The sequence below is a fragment of the Parasteatoda tepidariorum genome, chromosome 9 (assembly GCF_043381705.1).
Source record: "Parasteatoda tepidariorum isolate YZ-2023 chromosome 9, CAS_Ptep_4.0, whole genome shotgun sequence".
Taxonomy (NCBI): Eukaryota; Metazoa; Arthropoda; class Arachnida; order Araneae; family Theridiidae; genus Parasteatoda; species Parasteatoda tepidariorum.
The window spans coordinates 7,629,198-7,647,239 of NC_092212.1; the positions used below are offsets into that span (position 1 = coordinate 7,629,198).

The 18,042-nt window shown below is 29.5% G+C and overlaps 1 protein-coding gene across 1 annotated transcript in view; it reads right to left on the minus strand.

The window, feature by feature from the left end:
* LOC107437387 (monolysocardiolipin acyltransferase Mtpalpha) overlaps positions 1–15,765 on the minus strand; it is a 28,639-nt gene extending 12,874 nt beyond the window's left edge. The window contains exons 1-8 of the mRNA XM_043053510.2: positions 15,556–15,765; positions 14,969–15,039; positions 13,250–13,383; positions 12,031–12,169; positions 5,777–5,896; positions 3,964–4,066; positions 2,957–3,079; positions 585–703 (exon numbers count right to left, since the gene is read on the minus strand). Of these exons, the coding sequence (XP_042909444.1) occupies positions 585–703; positions 2,957–3,079; positions 3,964–4,066; positions 5,777–5,896; positions 12,031–12,169; positions 13,250–13,383; positions 14,969–15,039; positions 15,556–15,622 (876 nt within the window). The 5' untranslated portion in view covers positions 15,623–15,765. The remainder of the gene's footprint in view (positions 1–584; positions 704–2,956; positions 3,080–3,963; positions 4,067–5,776; positions 5,897–12,030; positions 12,170–13,249; positions 13,384–14,968; positions 15,040–15,555) is intronic.
* Between the last annotated feature and the right edge of the window lie 2,277 nt (positions 15,766–18,042).

Consider the following 18,042-nt stretch of genomic DNA (forward strand, 5'->3'; position numbering starts at 1 on the left):
TTTTCATTAAATATCTTTAGTAAAGGATAAGGGTAGAAATTCTATTTTGGGACTTCAAGGCTAAAAACATGCCAATGAATAATAATTAGATTTATACTTCAAAAGAGAAGTTATTTTAAGATCTTTCACTTCCATATAAGGAAAGATTGAACGATTTGCTATGAGTAATAAATAAATTGATGAGGCGTAAGAATACAGAAAAATGCAATAATGTCTGACCTCTTCACAACTTTTAATCATCCTATAAAATAGAGGAGCAATGTTTTAGCGTGACTTTTTGGTGTATAATGTTTACCAACTAAACTTCGTCAGATCTGACTGTAACTCTGTCTCTCCCTCTCCGTCTGGAGAGGGGTGAAACTGCTATTTCACCATCGTTTAGCTAAATAAAAAAGATTATGCCGAAACTGGACTCGTTAATCATGCTGATTTGACTGTAAATAACTAAAAAAATATCGGTGTGGAAACACCGGATATTTCATATATATATATATATATATAACCATAATTTATACAAGAAATAAATAAAATTGCATAGAAATTACACACAATCCATAGTCTTTTAAAATATTGAATAAACTTACTTCTAAAATTTTTAATGGAGCTGGATATAATCCATTGGTTAGTTTCATGACTTGTTGCTTAGCTTTTGAAAATATTTTGTCTCGAATATATTGCATACTAAGAGCGTACTTCATTAATCCTAAAAAGAGAACAACATATAAAATTAATAATAGCTTCAGTTAGATAAACAAACTCAACGATAAACGAAGAAAATGAAACTTATGTTATATCAAATTCGGAGCTAATTTTTGTTTAAAAAGCTTCCCAACTTTGTTGAATAAGTACGTAAAAAGTTAAACAAATATCCTAAAACACTTTTAAATTTGAAATATTCATTCCAAAATAATTACTAATAAATCCAAAATCAGAAAGTAATTAGTTTTTAACAGACAAACAAGAGTTTTATATTATATTTAATAAGCAGAAAGACAAATAAAAAAATCTAATCAAATTACATCAACAAATAAAAAAATCTAATCAAATTACATCAACAAATAAAAAAATCAAAGTAAAATTTTGTTTTTTGAAACTTACAAAATAAAAATTAAACAGTAGTGATGGCTGAAGAACACAAATTTTAAATATAATCACCTTCAAATAGCAGTCAAGTATAAAATTAACAATGAAAGCAACAAATGTAATTTGCAATATACAGAAGTATTATGAATGAAATATATTTACTGTGTTGAAAATATTCATCAAATGAACTAAACAAGTTTTGAAGCAAAATTTCATAAACATTTTTAATAAAAATGCTTACTTTTTTAAAATATTAGATGAAAATCGAAAACTTAGTGGTTTCAAAGTTAAAAAAAAGGGTAAATGGAGAGATTTTAAGATATTTCCTGTCTTAAAAAGTTGTAGCATACATTTATAATACAGTCAAACCCCGCTACAGTGAACACGGTTTGTAGTGAACGAAATGTTCGGTCTCGTTCCTTGCTATACACATATAATGTTATTTTTTGTGGATATAGTGAACCAAAAAAGTGATGAAGTTGGATATAATGAACTTTTTTCCGTCTCTGACTGATCCCCCCCCCCCTATTTTTTTTAAAAGTAATTTTGGAATTTCTACTTCAAACTAAATACATATACCGATTTTTAAAACCATCGATCGAGGGGAACGTAGCTATAAGCATTTTTTCTTGTTTGCTTCTTTTATCTCACTTTCCCATCCCTAAACAAACCAAGCAGATGTTTCCAACTCAGGCAGATGATGCAACTGTAAGGTGTCAATGGGATCAATATGCATTTTCTGTCAAAGGGAATGAGTAATTATTCATTATTGGTCAAAGGGTTGGACACTAATATGTGTTGATCAGGCCCACATTTCAACTCCTTTTTGCTCTCAGTTCAGTTAAAAAAATCCCGCAAACAAGTGTCTCAAATTTAACTATGGCTAGCAGTAAACGTAAAACGTTCTCCATTGATGATAAAATGGACATAGTCAGAAAAATTGAAAATGGATGCAATCAAGCTGATATTTTCAGGGAATATAAACTATACAAATCTGATGTTGGTAACATATGGAAAAATAGCCAATTAATAATTTCTGCTCATGAAAAAAAATTTAGATGGCAGAAAAAAGTTGAGATAAGCAGATCAAAAGGATGTTGAAGAAGCATTAACTGAAGTGGTTCACCAATCGCAATCTTCCAGTATCTGGACAAATGTCGATGAATTTGCTAAGTGATTTTATGATATTACTTTTCTGTGCTCCAGTAGAAGGTTAGACAGGTTTAAAAAGCGGAATAACAGAAATTCAGAAAAAATTATCTGAGAGTAGGGAAGTGTTTCCATATCTGATGTAGAAGATTGCTCAGCAGCAAAAGGTTACTAATTTTTTCTTTTGCACGCAGGACGAAGAGTAATGAAAAATAACACAATTTTTGCTACTACATAATATTTTTCAGTCATTTATTTGAATAATGTGTCATAAAAGTGAGCAGTTTGAGAACCATTAGTTAAATTGCCTGCGTAACGGATATAGTGAACTGAAATTTCAGTCCCTTGAAGGTTCACTATAGCGGGGTTTGACTGTAGTATTTTTCTTCTTTTTTGTATTTCATTATTTGTATCACTTTAGTTTATTTATTAAACAAAAATTAAAGTTTCTGAATTGTTCATTAAAAGCATAAATTAATCCACGAGAAGTATTTGATAAAATAATTTTTTAATTATTAAATTATTTCTAATTTAAGTTTACAAGTTCTTGCTTTAACTAAACAAAAACTTTTTAAAATTTATTTTTTTATAAAAAATATCAGTTTTTTTTCTTTTCAACCCTACAATGATAATCCAATTTTGTTTAGGCAGATTAATTTAGCTAACTCATTAATTAAATATTCTTAAGTACACCTAAACAAAAATACATGCTAAGAAAACTTACTTTCCATTAAAGGTCTGGTGCGATCAATTTTTAATTTCTTACTAGCCAAGTCCTGTGCAACTTTAACAGCAACTTCTTCCAGATATTCAGCAGTTCTTTCTTCAGGTGATTTTGAACCAGGACCTAAAGAAAACAAATATTTTTAATTAATATAATCAACTTATATATTTATATATATAATTTCCTAGCCACCTTATAGTAAACACATTGAATTTTGTATTTGCCTAAAAAAATGTCATTAAAATTGAAAATAGTGTCACAATAAGTAGTCACGTATGCAATTTTTGAAGCTAAGAAATGAATTGAAAAAGAAAAATTCTATAGAAAAACGTAGTAAATAGTAAAAACTATCAATAACGCTATTTTATAGTTAGATGAAATTCATTTCAAAAAAGAAAAAATATTGTACTCTTCCAATTTTAAACTATATACCATTTTTTTTAAAAACTTTATACTACACTTTTCTTATGATTTTATGTGGAATTACCTTACAGAGGGAAGAAAATTTTTCAGTGAATTTAATTATCAGTTTAGAATGATGTAATTATAATCGTAAAGTTCAATGTATAAAATTCTCAAGCATTAACTTTTATTGAGGGGAGAAAAAATGACCTTAAAAAGTGTAATTACAATGAAATAACTACACATAGTTATTACAACTCACCATTTTATGCTTAAAATCACGCTTATACTATTCATTTTTTATCCAATCCTTATATGAAATATAACGAATATTTTTCTGAAAACAAAAACAAACTAAACTAAAAAAAATGACAATCTCATAAGAGATGTTAATTTAAAAAAGGATAAGTAAAAAATCTACTTTGAAAGGATATTTTTCTTCAGAAGCATTCCTAATTTTAAGGATTTTTATAAAATAGTCAAAAATCAAGAAATGAAAGAAACTGAGAATCAGAAAGAAACTGGAAGCTATGAATCAATAAAAAAAAAGAAGCTTCAAAAACTAGACACAGATACAAAATTAATAATTCCTCTTGAGTACATACCCAAAGGATCGACAAGCAGATCAACTAAACCAAGTTTTTTAGCTTTGTCAGCTCGAACAGTTTTGCCAGTTAACATCATATCTAATGCATTAGGTAAAGATATCTATAAAAAAAATAATAATTTGAAAAACATTATTAGAAACTTTAAGAAAGATGAAAATTTTAATTCAAGTTATTATAAAAATATTTAGTACAGTCATTAAGCTAATCATACATAAAATTCATAACATATAGTTGATTTTAGAATATAACAATTTTCAAGTACAAATTTATAGAACATAAAAAATTGATTTTGGAATGAAGCAATTTTCAAGTAGAAATTTCAGTCAGTGGCATCAGATATTAAAATATACATACAAGAAGTGATAATTAAAAAACCAGTTTGAGCATACTCTAGCTGCCAGGCTTGTTGCGGTGAAGTGGGAATGAAATGTAGTTGAGCTTGCTGCTTTGGTCGACCTTGGTGCATGTGGCACACAATTCTGTTCCTCTATCTAGTTTAGTTTGTTTTTTACCCAGTAAAGCACTATGTCTAAGTACAACGATGTGATAAACTCAAAAATAGAGCAGCACATCAATTTTAAACTTTTCGTTAAATAAAACAGTTTTTACTGAATGTTTTGAATCGTTAAAGGAGATGTTTGAAGATAAATACATTTCACTCAGTCAAATTTTTGACTGGAACAAACAATTTTCGGAAGATCAGGAGGCTGTTGAAGATTATGAATGTTCTGGTCGACCTGTGACATCAAGAACTGATGAAAACATTAAAAATAATAATGAAATCGTACATGAAGTCTGAGTGTTTGGATTATATCAATATAACAAACATTAATAAAGAGCCAATAAGAAAATTTTGTCTGAGGATTTGCACATAATGATCCCGAACTGTTAGAAAAAGTCATCCCACGTGAAGAAATTTGAATTTTTCAGTGCAATTCTGAAACTAAACAACAATCCATGCACTAAAAAAAACCCTCATCATCAAGGACCAAAAAAAGCTTGAATGAGAAAGTCAAAACTAAAGGTCATGCTCATCATTTAAAGGTATTTTATTTTATAATAGTCATTAAACAATTGATCCAAATTTTGAGTTTACGGCTACCAATGTTCAACTCTGCGGCCTTGTAGTTTTGAACCCAATCCAGAAGACAAAGGAGCTCTTGAATCAGTACCCCCAGAGGTATCAATTTGTTACTTGAACTCGGAGTACTTCGTGATCCAGAAGAATTTAATGTGCACCAGTCACCACTTATTATAAGGGAATTCTATGACCAGCTGGATTCTCATTCCCATTCTCTCAAACTCTAGTCCAATGCCATACCAACCAAGCTATCCTGGTCCAGTATTAAAGGTATTTTATTTTTATGTTTTCTTGTTGAACAGCAAACTCAATTTTTTTGTTTATGGCTACTAATATTCAACTCCGTAGCCCTGTAATTTTTAACCTAATCCAGAAGACGAGAGAACAATTATCAATCAATGCATCAAATGAATAACAAATTTTACTTCAAATAAAGAATAATGATGCTTGTAACAAATAAGAATTCAATTTTTATGATCAATGCTATTTTTTAACATCTTCAACACAACATTTCACACATTTAAACATCTTCACAAATTTCGGAAGAGATTCATGATGATTTCTACTTTTAAAATGAAAAATAGCACCAAACTAATAATTTGGGCATGATATGAAAAGAAAATAATGAACGAGCAATTACTATTATTTTTAATTTAAAATAAAGGAAAACAACTCTTGTTACAGTTCTTAAAACATTAACAAAATAATAATTCTAACTAACACACTCACTAATTTAGGCAGCCTCTGTGTACCACCAGCACCTGGAAGAAGTCCTAGTAGAACCTCAGGTAATCCTAAACCGGTTCTTTTGTCTTTAACAGCTATTCTATAATGACTAGCTAAAGCAACCTGTAGGAATATACAATATAACACAAAAGTAGTATAAGTTTCTTACATTACAGATTTGCTGATTTTTATTTATGATAGAATTAAAATATCATACATTTTTTGCACACTATCATACTTTTATAGTACATACAACAAGAAAAACAACAAAGCAAAATAAATCTTCAAAATTACTTATTTGATCTGAAAAATATATTTATAAAGTATGTTATATACCAAAGATAAGAATTAAATAATTTATTAACAAATATTAGTACAGTGAAACCTCCACGAAAGATCACCTCTATTTACGATCACTTTTGGGAGGCACAGAATTTTTTCCATAGGCAATGTGTCGAAGAAAACCTCTAGGAGAGACCATTAAAGCCTCGACCTCCCAGAGACTGGGTAAACTTCTGCACCAAATGTGGAAAAGGTCAAATAGGGAAACAAACAAATAAAACAAGAAATATTAACAAAACGAATACTTAGATTAAAAAGTATTCAAATTATTTGTTTGGGGCACTTATTTAGAGAGCTTTCTTTTGACGATACAATCTCATGTTGCAGTCAGAGCGCACTAATGACGATGCTATCGATGATTTCTTTTCAGAGATGAAAGTTAAAGTAGAAAAAAAAAGTTTTTTTTAAAAAAAAAATAATAATAAATAAGCATCTCAAACAAATAAACCTCTTCTCATCTTTTAAAGCTAACCTCATTTTTATGATATAAAATTAAATGCAAACTTAAACATAATTGTTTACTTAAAATAGTTTTATCATTCATAATTAATAAATTTGTCTCTATACATAATTATATCAATTGGGATAATTTGTATTGATTTAAAATTTTATTCCTCGATCCGTCTTTTTAAGATGCTAACAGAAGTGGCATTTCCTCACCAAGAAAATGACTCAGACTAAATTTAAAAATCGTTTACAATAAACCCTGTACCTTCAATAACAATTTTGAAGTCAAGGTAGTAATCTCTAAGAACAACCAATCTCTATCAATGGCCATTTTACTGTGGAACAAAGAGTGGTCACTCCCAAGAGGTTTCACTGTATAAAATTAAGACTTAATAAAAATCAATGTATCACAATTTAATGCTTTCTAAAAAGAAATTCATAAATTTATTAAATATTATCAAGTTTAATAAATTATTTAAAGCTAAATCGTTGTTTTAGTTATAGAGAAGCAGAATTTAAAAGCAATTCATCAGTTTCCCCCATAGTTTAGACCATTGGTTCTCAACGGGGGCGATACCGCCCCCCTGGGGGCGTTGGGAGTATGCTGAGGGGCGGTGAACTTGTTTTGGGCAGTAGGGGGCGTTGGGTATGTTTTGGGCGGTAGGGGGCGATGAGCATGTTTTGTCATTCAAATTTAAAACTTAGAAATAAAATTATTAAATTAAGAATTATTTAATAAATAAAATTAATCTAAAATTAATATTAAAGAGAAAAAAAATTAAGATAATAAATAAAGATGATCAGATGCACCATTTGCACCAGCAATGAAACGAACTTATACAGCACCTATTCTCCGATCCGAACCAACACACCTCAGCGCATGAGTCTGTACCTTTTGCCTTTGACTTATTCAAGCCATTTGGAGAAAATTGAAGTCATCGCGCTTTCAGTATGAATTTTTGATTTGACCCGTGTTTCTTATAATGGTTTTTCTTACCTTCATTACAGTTTTTTCCCCTGCCACCAACAATGTCGGTTAATAAAAAGAGGTGTCATCAGTACAGTGCCACATACTTGAAGTTGGGATTTGTTCAATCACTGTTGAACTCTCAACTACCCAAGTGTTTACTTTGTAATAAAGTTTTATCTAATGAGGTAATGAAATCTTACCGTTATCAGGAGCATTTTCAAAAAACTTATCCTGACAAATAAAATAAAGATTTGACATTTTTCATGAACATCTTCTTTCACGCTTCTGAAGGCACCTTCGGTCTCTGGGTTACTAGCAACCTCATTACAAAAATGCGACGATGGTTTAATAGCTTCTTATAGTATATCAAAATTTATTGCTAAATCTGGAAAAGCTCATACCATCGGAGCAGAGTTGATACTGCCGTTTGTCAAGGAAGTTTTAAAAACAGTTTTACACCATCCTGTCGCATCCATTGTAATAAAAAAATATCCCGTAAGCAACGATACAGTGCGGCGATGAAATGATGAATTGGCTGAAGACGTTGAAATTTCTTTACGCAAACTTTTGATATCCAACGAATTTTCCCTTCAAATTGATAAATCAATCTTGCCAGATAATGTAGGCTTTACTGTAGGCATAGGTCCGGTTAGTAAAGGTAGGAAAAATTATTCAAGAGATGCTTTTTGCAAGAAGCTTGATTGTAGATATCAAAGGTAAATCTATTTTTAATACTTTCAAAGATTATTTTAAAGAGAAAAACATTCCTCTTGCGAATATTATGCCTATTACCACTGATAGGCTCCTGCAATGGTGGGTCGCCATTGCCCTTTTGGAAAGGAAGGTACCAGATGTCTTAGCTGTTCACTGCGTGATTCACAGAAAGCATTTAGTAGGAGAAAATCTCAGCAACCGTTTGCATCAATCATTGCAATATGCCATATCTGCTGTGAACAAAATTCATTGTAATGCTNCTTTCACGCTTCTGAAGGCACCTTCGGTCTCTGGGTTACTAGCAACCTCATCACAAAAATGCGACGATGGTTTAATAGCTTTTTATAATATATCAAAATTTATTGCTAAATCTGGGAAAGCTCATACCATCGGAGCAGAGTTGATACTGTCGTTTGTCAAGGAAGTTTTAGAAACAGTTTTACACCATCCAGTCGCATCCATTGTAATAAAAAAATATCCCGTAAGCAACGATACAGTGCGGCGACGAAATGATGAATTGGCTGAAGACGTTGAAATTTCTTTACGCAAACTTTTGATATCCAACAAATTTTCTCTTCAAGTTGAAAAATCAACCTTGCCAGGTAATGTAGGCTTTACTGTAGGCATAGGTCCGGTTTGTAAAAATAGAAAAAATTATTCAAGATATGCTTTTTGCAAGAAGGTTGATTGTAGATATCAAAGGTAAATCAATTTTTAATACTTTCAAAGATTACTTTAAAGAGAAAAACATTCCTCTTGCGAATATTATGTCTATCACCACTGATAGGCTCCTGCAATGGTGGGTCGACATTGCCCTTTTGGAAAGGAAGGTACCAGATGTCTTAGCTGTTCACTGCGTGATTCACAGACAGCATTTAGTAGGGGAAAATCTCAGCAACCGTTTGCATTAATCATTGCAATATGCCATATCTGCTGCGAACAAAATTAATTGTAATGCTCTCTACGATTGATTATTCAGACAACTGTGAAAGAAAAACGATAAAGAATTCAATCATTCAAGAATTCAATCACACAGAGATTCGCTGGCTTTCCAGAAGCTTCTGTCTCAATAGGTATTGGAATCTTTTCGACTCTATGCTTGAGTTCCTCGAAAACAGAGATGTAGCTCTGAGAGACAGATTGCTAGAATTTAAGAAAGACTTTGACAGATTTATCTGTAAAATTTAAGGGTGATAATTTACATCTTCAAGGCAACGAGCTCAATTTGATCCCTACAAAATCAGTTATTTCTGCCTTTCTAAAAAATCTCATTTCGTGGAAGCAGAATTTTGGTTGGAATGAGTTCAGCCTAGCAGGCGAAATTCACTCTGATGACTCACAAGAATATTGTCAACACCTTGACTCTTTGCACATGAACTTTTCTGACCGTTTTCAAGATGTTTTGTTCCCTAGAAACAGTAGAGGTTTAGATTTACGAGGAATTGGTTGAACGTTTAACTAAGTAAACTTTGAAATGATGATCGTCTCACAGAATTTTTGCTTAAAGGTAACATCAGTCGTCTCTATCCTGGACTGTAGACTATCATTAAACATTTTTTAATTGCCTCCCCTTCCCCCTAGCTTGTAGAACGTGGAATCAATGTTGTTACAGATCTTATCACAAAAAGGAGAAATCTACTCAAAATTGTGCAACGAGGGGATTAACGTCTTCATCTCACTAAAAGTATTGAGCCGACAGTTAAGAAATTGGTTCTGAACCATTAAGTACAATCATCCCACTAACATAGTTACTTGAATGTTTCGCTGATACTACTTTTTAGTGTTAAACTTCATTTTGGTTGTTTTTTTAATTATCTAATTGAGAATAAATTATTTTTTTAAGCATAGGTTTCTTTGTTGTATTTTTTTCATTAAACGTATTTATTTTTATTATAACAAATAGACTGCGATTACCTGCCGCGAGAAAATTATCGAGTTAATGAGCACATTATATTNCCAAATGTGGAAAAGGTCAAATAGAGAGCTTATTTAGAGAGCTTTCTTTTGACGATACAATCTCATGTTGCAGTCAGAGTGCACTAATGACGATGCTATCGATGATTTCTTTTTAGAGATGAAAGTTAAAGTAGAAAAAAAAGTTTAAAAAAAAAAAAAAAAGCATCTCAAACAAATAAACCTCTTCTCATCTTTTAAAGCTAACCTCATTCTTATGATATAAAATTAAATGCAAACTTAAACAAAAAACATAATTGTTTACTTAAAATAGTTTTATCATTCATAATTAATAAATTTGTCTCTATACATAATTATATCAATTGGGATAATTTTCATTGATTTAAAATTTCAATCCTCGATCAGTCTTTTTAAGATGCTAACAGAAGTGGCATTTCCTCACCAAGAAAATGACTCAGACTAAATTTAAAAATCGTTTACAATAAACCCTGTACCTTTAATAACAATTTTGAAGTCAAGGTAGCAACCTCTAAGAACAACCAATCTCTATCAATGGTCATTTTACTGTGGAACAAAGAGTGGTCATTCCCAAGGTTTCACTGTATAAAATTAAGATTTAATAAAAATCAATGTATCACAATTTAATGCTTTCTAAAAAAAAAATTCATAAATTTATTAAATATTATCGAGTTTAATAAATTTTTTAAAGCTAAATAGTTGTTTTAGTTATAGAGAAGCAGAATTTAATATCAATTCATCAGTTTCCCACATAGTTTAGACAAGAGTCCTGTTTTAAAAAAGTTAATAAAGCAAAGAATAAAAAATGCAATTTACGAATGCTTAAATGAATCTACTATTTTAATTCATGAATCATTTTAGTGAAAAATAACAATATATCACTGAATAAATAAAAATGTTTTGGATTAACAAACAAAATTTAATGATCTTTTTACTTATTATTATACATTAATATAAAATTATACATATTACATATTAATATATTTACTAAATAATGATTAATATTTTTACTTACAATTTAAAACATAATTCATTCCTTTGATTTGAAACAATAATTCTAACTTAATTTATAAATGAACCAATATCACATCATTATATCAACATTAAAATGGAGCCATAAACAAATATTTTTTATCTAAACTATGTAGATAAAAGGAGTTAAAAGCAAATATTGCTGAAAAACAACTAATAAAAAAAAATTTCTTTAAAAAATTTAGTAACATGATTTTTTTAAAAAATATTTAAAATTGCAAAGCATCTTTCCTAATTTTATTTAAGTTAAAGTTTTATTAGCCTTGTTTAGTTTGCTAATTTTAGATATTTATAATCGAATTTTCTGCTTGAAAAAAATATACAGATAACTGCATCAATAGACATCATAATAAGAAAAGAGCATCAGCAGAAATGCAAATTTTAATCCCTATTTTTTTTAAAACATCTAGTAATTAACCTTTAGCACAGTGAGTTATAATGGCAAATATTAAAAATTAAAATAAATTCAAATGAAATATTACATTCCTCCAAAATAATCTTAAAATATTGTAAGAGAAACAAGAATACAAAACAGAAAATGTGGTGAATAGTACAAGTTTTCTTTAGCACACATTATAACTGCAGACTTTTTCTTTTAAAACTAAACTCAACTCAGAGGCATGACAGTCCACTGAGAGCCAAGGCCTACTGAGTTCATCCCAGTTTTCCTGACCTTGGGCTCTGCAGTATTGGAGATTTTTCAGTTGGGTGGTCAGATAAACACATAACCCTCAGTGTTTAGTCCCCAAGTATGAGTTTCTTACATCCATTATTTAAAACTAAAAAAATTTAAGAAAAAAGTCCATGACTTTCTACTTACTTCCAGACCCCCACCAAGACAAGTACCAGATATAGCTGCAACAATCGGTTTCGGACTGCTTTCAATTTCATTTAAAACATCTTGACCTGCTTTGGATAGTTGCATAACTTCTTCCTTACTTTTACAGGATTCTAACATTCTGAGCAAAAAGAAAAACATTTCAATACCAAGACAAAAATGAGCTATTTCTATAATATATCAACACATATTTTTTTTCCCCTCTTATCCTAATTTTGATAGATTGTATATTAATAGCAGTAGCTCAAGAAGCAACACTAATTTGTGCATTTTTTTAGATAGTTTCAATGTAATTTAAATCTGAATTTTTAATCAATGTAATCTGTTTTCATAAATATGAAAGTTTGCAAACAATTTCAATTGCAAGGTCTTTACATGAAAGCAACTAATAGAAAAACGTTAATTCACTTGCACAACAAAAAAAAAGAGAAAACTTATCCGATTTCAAATAAATTTCTATCGATTTCAATGCATATTAATTTTATAGTAATGTTAATGTGAATCATTTTTTCAAAATAGATCTCCGAACATGAAGATTGTGCATTATATGTCTGAAAATTATTTAGAGTAATTTTTTATATTTATTGATTGAATGTTACTGTGACGAAATTAATGAAAAGGCTAACTTTAACAAATGTTCTTTAATTTTGTTACCTACAGAAAGATCAGTGGTTAAAAATTTAAGGGGAAAGAGATTTATGCAGAAGTAAATTCCATTGTATATCAATTATCTTTATCCAATCATGACATAGCCTCTTTTGAAGATTTTTTTCCCTGTAACCATTCGGCTAACGAACTGCTTTTTCTGTTTTATAATTGACTTACCCCTTAACAATTTTTTCTCCATACTGTCTGTTTTAACCAACACATTTAGGTTGAAAAATTCTTATACTTTATAAATATATATTTTTAACTTTAGAAATGGGTATTTTATAAAGGAGAGAAATTTTTTTTTACATCTTTTTATGTAAATTTAAAATATTTTTTATTATTCCTTCAATTATAAAAATAGCAAAACTACCAATTTCGGAATGAAATATTGTAGATCCAAGAAGGTCATCTTAAAAATTTACTCATATAAAAAAGAAAAATCATTTGAATTAAAAAGCTTTAATAAAAATAAAATTTTAAGTTATAATTTATTTTATGTCTAAGACAGAGATAATACAAGATCATAAAAGTATCATGCAAATGTGTTTACCCAATATCTGCACCAGCAATAAAATTTCCAGGTTTGCCTGATATTATGACTGCGCTAGTTACACTGGCGTCTGATGATATGTTTTTTAATACTTGTTGAACTTCTTCCATGACAGCTTTAGAAAGTGTGTTTACCTTAAAAACAAATTATTGTTGAAAAAGTAAAAGATAAATAAACACAAGTATATTAGAAGAAATCATTCCTTTTTCTTTAAGAGAATAGCTACTTACACAAATTGTTACAATAACAATACTATTGAAGTACAAATAATTTGAAATCACGTCTCGATCAGTAAAAACAGAAATTTGTTATTGCTTGGATATCATAAAGTTTGAATGTTTGGTAAAATAAGATGGGGAGCAACTTGAAAAATATTTAACTAAAAAAAAACTGTGTTTTATGATTAAAATTTTTGCTTGAAAGGTTCGAAAATGACATCTTAAAACAGGCTGCCAACTTTCTACGCTTTGGTGAAAATTTATACTAGTGTTACATAAGTTTATGTTTTAATGCATTATTTTTTATTGATTTTAACTTATTTTCCACACCACTACATATAAATAATTTAAAAGTTCATATGCAATGCCGCTTTGTTCCATCTCTAATAAGGTAAGGATTTTAAAATTTCTGCCAAAATTAGCAAAAATTCTGAAAACTTTGGTTTTCAAATGTCTACTATCCTATAATTAGCAAATTGAATAGTAATTGGCACGATTTCTAAGATCATGTTTCGTTTAGAAACTTTCACAAAAATTACAAATGTAAAGAAATTCAACAGTTCCAAAAAAAACTTTCACAAAAATTACAAATGTAAAGAAATTCAACAGTTCCAAAAAAAGAATTTATTAATTTTTGATTTCATGATTAATAGAAAACAAAATGAAGCATGTGTTTAGCTTCATACAAACAACCTTAAGAGGACAAAATCAGACAGAAAATATACACATCTTTACAATTTAATTTTTCTTTTCTTAATAGTAGGTAGTACTTAATTTACGTTGCACCAGAGCTATGTTAGTGAACCTCAGAGACACATCCCTGAGGATGATCCGAAGTCATGTCCATCAGTTTGATCTGCTAAAGGAATGCCCTCCCCACTGCCGATGACCTTAACTTTTATTATAACACAAAACATTTATTATGGTAAATAAATTTAAGAAAAAATTAAATATTAATACAATACACGCTTATAATTAATATAAACAAATTTATAAAAAAAGGAAATATTATAGAAACTTACAAAATTAAGAGTAACAATTCTATTGAAGAAAATGATTAAAAACTGAAATCCTCATTTTTGTAATGCAATAAAATAATGTTGTCAACGTAACTTAACTCCTTAACTTTTAATCTAATGTCTGAATGAAACATTTGATGAGGAACCAAGAATTTATCATTAAACCTTAATTAGAAAACAAACAATAAAAATACAATACATTTGATTTTTATCATATTAAAAGGTATTATACATGTTTATTAATGATATATATATACAAAATAACAAAAAATCGGTAATTCTATTAACATCATATTAAAATATTTACAAGCAATTTTTCTAAATGCATAGCAAATTGAGAAATAAGGCTGAAAACCAATAAAATTGATATTAAAGAAACAAAATTGATGAACTTGAAGGCAATAATCTATCCTGACATAGATTTTTGTGAAATAGATATATGTGAAATAGATTTTTTTACAGTTTAAAGATAAGTTTATTACCTTAGAATTAGGTGAATCGATTCGAACAATAGCCACACCATTTTTAATTTCTTGTTTGATATGTAGTTGAGCTGAAAATTAAAAACAAATGAAATAATTAAACATATATATTGACAGAATCAAAATTCAGATCGATATTATTTTATTTTCTGATAAGATCACAAGGTAACTAGCATATAATTAACAACTAAAATAAATTGCACATAACAAGGAATAAAGCACTAAATTGTGTGAACATTGAAATAGGCACTAAATTGTTAAACACACAACTTGCAAATTAATATTCTGTAATCAAGATATTTTCATATAATTAAATTTAGTTCATCTCTATTTTCCTTAAACTTGCTTAAAATAATCCATTGCCAATATCAATGGAAATTATCAAAATATAAAACTTGATGAATATTAAACATAAAATTCAATGCTCTAAAGTGATAGAAAAGCTGTGTGCTTAACCGAATCCGGCATCAAACTGTAAAGATAAATATGTAAAAAGTAAAATTATTACAAGACATTTAACACTAAATAAACACATGAGTAATTATTTAGTGATTTTGCAAAATACATTTTAGGTAAGTTTTACATACCCTTTGAAGACATATACAAATTCAATTTAGTTTTCCTAAATATACGGTGAATTTTTAAAAGTGACATATTTGATTTAGGCGAAAATTCTCACAGAAATTAGGAATATTAAATAAATTCAAAAATTCTAAGAATGACCTGATAATTTAGAAATTTTATCCTGCTCCGGGTTAAAAATCAACAGACGGGGAGTGATATTCGGTTATCGTATCGAAAATAGTGAACATATCTAATCGATATACTTTCATCTGAATTGTAATCTTTTCATTTTAAAGCCAACCAATTCTGCTTAAGTAAAGATCGTGAGGAGGGAGATGTTGACATTTTTCGATATCAGATATTATTGCACGACTATCATCATAGATTTTAAATTAATTATATCAATCAAAATTTTAGTTTTAACAAGTATTTTATTGCAATTTGCATTAAGAAAATAAAATAAAATAATTTCATTTCTTATTTTGTTTCTTTATTTTTACTTAAAATTAGTTTTTTTTTTTTTTTTAAATGGATGGTGTTTTCTACACTACGAAACGCTGCAAGCTCCATACCGCTTATACTTCCAGCAGGTTACTACTTACAGTGTATTTCAAAGCTATAGCCAAATATATTTGGCTCACAACGTGATCATTGTGTTTAGAGAATCTTGCAAACGTGGTTGTTGTTGTTATTGTTGTCGCACTAGAGCTGCACAATGGGCTATTGGCGACGGTCTGGGACACATCCCGGAGGATGATCCGAAGACATGCCATCACAATTTTGATCCTCTGCGGAGGGGATGGCACCCCCGCTTCGGTAGCCCGACGACCTGCACGAAGTCGAGCACTTTACGGTAGCACAGTTTAACGAGGACCAATACCGCACACCCTCGGTCCCTGCGCAGACAGATCCAAGTGGTCACCCACCCGCACACTGACCGCAGCCAGTGATGTTTGACTTCGGTGATCTGCTGGGAACGATCAGTCCACTGCGGGACTGCAAACGTGGTATTTGATTACTTATTACTTTTGTTTACAAGGCTAACAATACTTGTGTTTACAATGCTAAAAGTGCTAACACTAACGTAAGATGGTGCACAGCTTGCAACAAGAGCAAACAGTAATAAACAAATGGAAAGAGGCCAAATTAGGACTGCCAAAAAAGCGAGTTATTCAAAATCTAGCAACCATGCCACTTTTTTTAACAATATATCTATAAATAACCAAAACAAATTTTCACTTCAAACTCATCAGAATTATTTAATAACATTAATATCTTATGAAATATGGCAGGTTTGAGCTCAGAAATTATCTTCCTTTATTGAAAACAAAACTTACCGTTCGAAAATATCGCCTCGCAGAATAAGCTGTAGTAAGCAGTTGCAAACTTTCTAATCAGAACTAGAGCAGGTATTGAGCTCGAGATTGTTATAGTTCACATTAATATTGAAAACACCATCCATGGCACCAAAAAAAAAAAATTTTATTCTCCACCTGGCTGAAAAACCAGTTCTGGTTTAGTTTTCGAAATCAATTAGAGAAAGTTTAATAAGGTTTAGAATAAAATTACTTTGATCACCAGGACAAGTCTCATATGACAATATGTTATTTGTCCAGTTATTGGCTATAGAGTAATTAGAGAAAGTTTAAGTAGGTTTAGAATAAAATTACTTTGATCACATGGACAAATCGCATATGCATGGGAGAAAACAGAACAGAATGAAACATTACGATCAGGGAACACAACATTAAGTGGTCTCAACAATAAGGGCATGTTTAATATAATGTAATTGTTTCGATGTTACTTTAACAACCGAGGAATGACATAGCAATTTATAAAGAAAGAGATCATGGAAAGCTAATCTTCTTTTAAACAAAACATTGAACATAAAACATTATTTAGCAACTCTTGTTCTTTTTACTTACCGCAATTGTTTTTTTTTTTTTTNTTTTTTTTTTTTTTTTTTGATATTATTAAATTCGTTAAAAAATTCCTATAAAACGCTGTTGTTATTTTTATATGATAGAGAATATATTTAAAAACTTCTTTTTGCGGTATCCTTATTTTGCATAGCGTAAACAATTTTTATATTATTTTTGAAAAGCATTATCTTTAGTTTTTAAATGTCTACCACTCTATTAAGTATTTTTTCAAAAAGCCCAGTTGTTGGCAGGCCTTTAATCTGAGTAGTTAACTGGCACTTCCCAAACAATAATTAATGATCATTTCTGGTGGATAGACAACGCGTCATATATCTATTTAATTTTTATAACTGCAGAGTTTCCATGAGCTTTAGAAATTATTGATGGTAGTAATTTTTTGTTGAAAAATAATATGTTAAGGTTTTTACCATTATGTACTGATGTTTGATTCACTAACTGAACTTTTTTTGAGAATTCTGAAGGCCTTTGGGAACCATGAATTAGGAATTTCTTATGGAATCCGGTTGACAAAAATTAAAGTGTTATGAATTTAAGGTTTAAAAAGGGGCAAATAAAAAAAATGTGAAC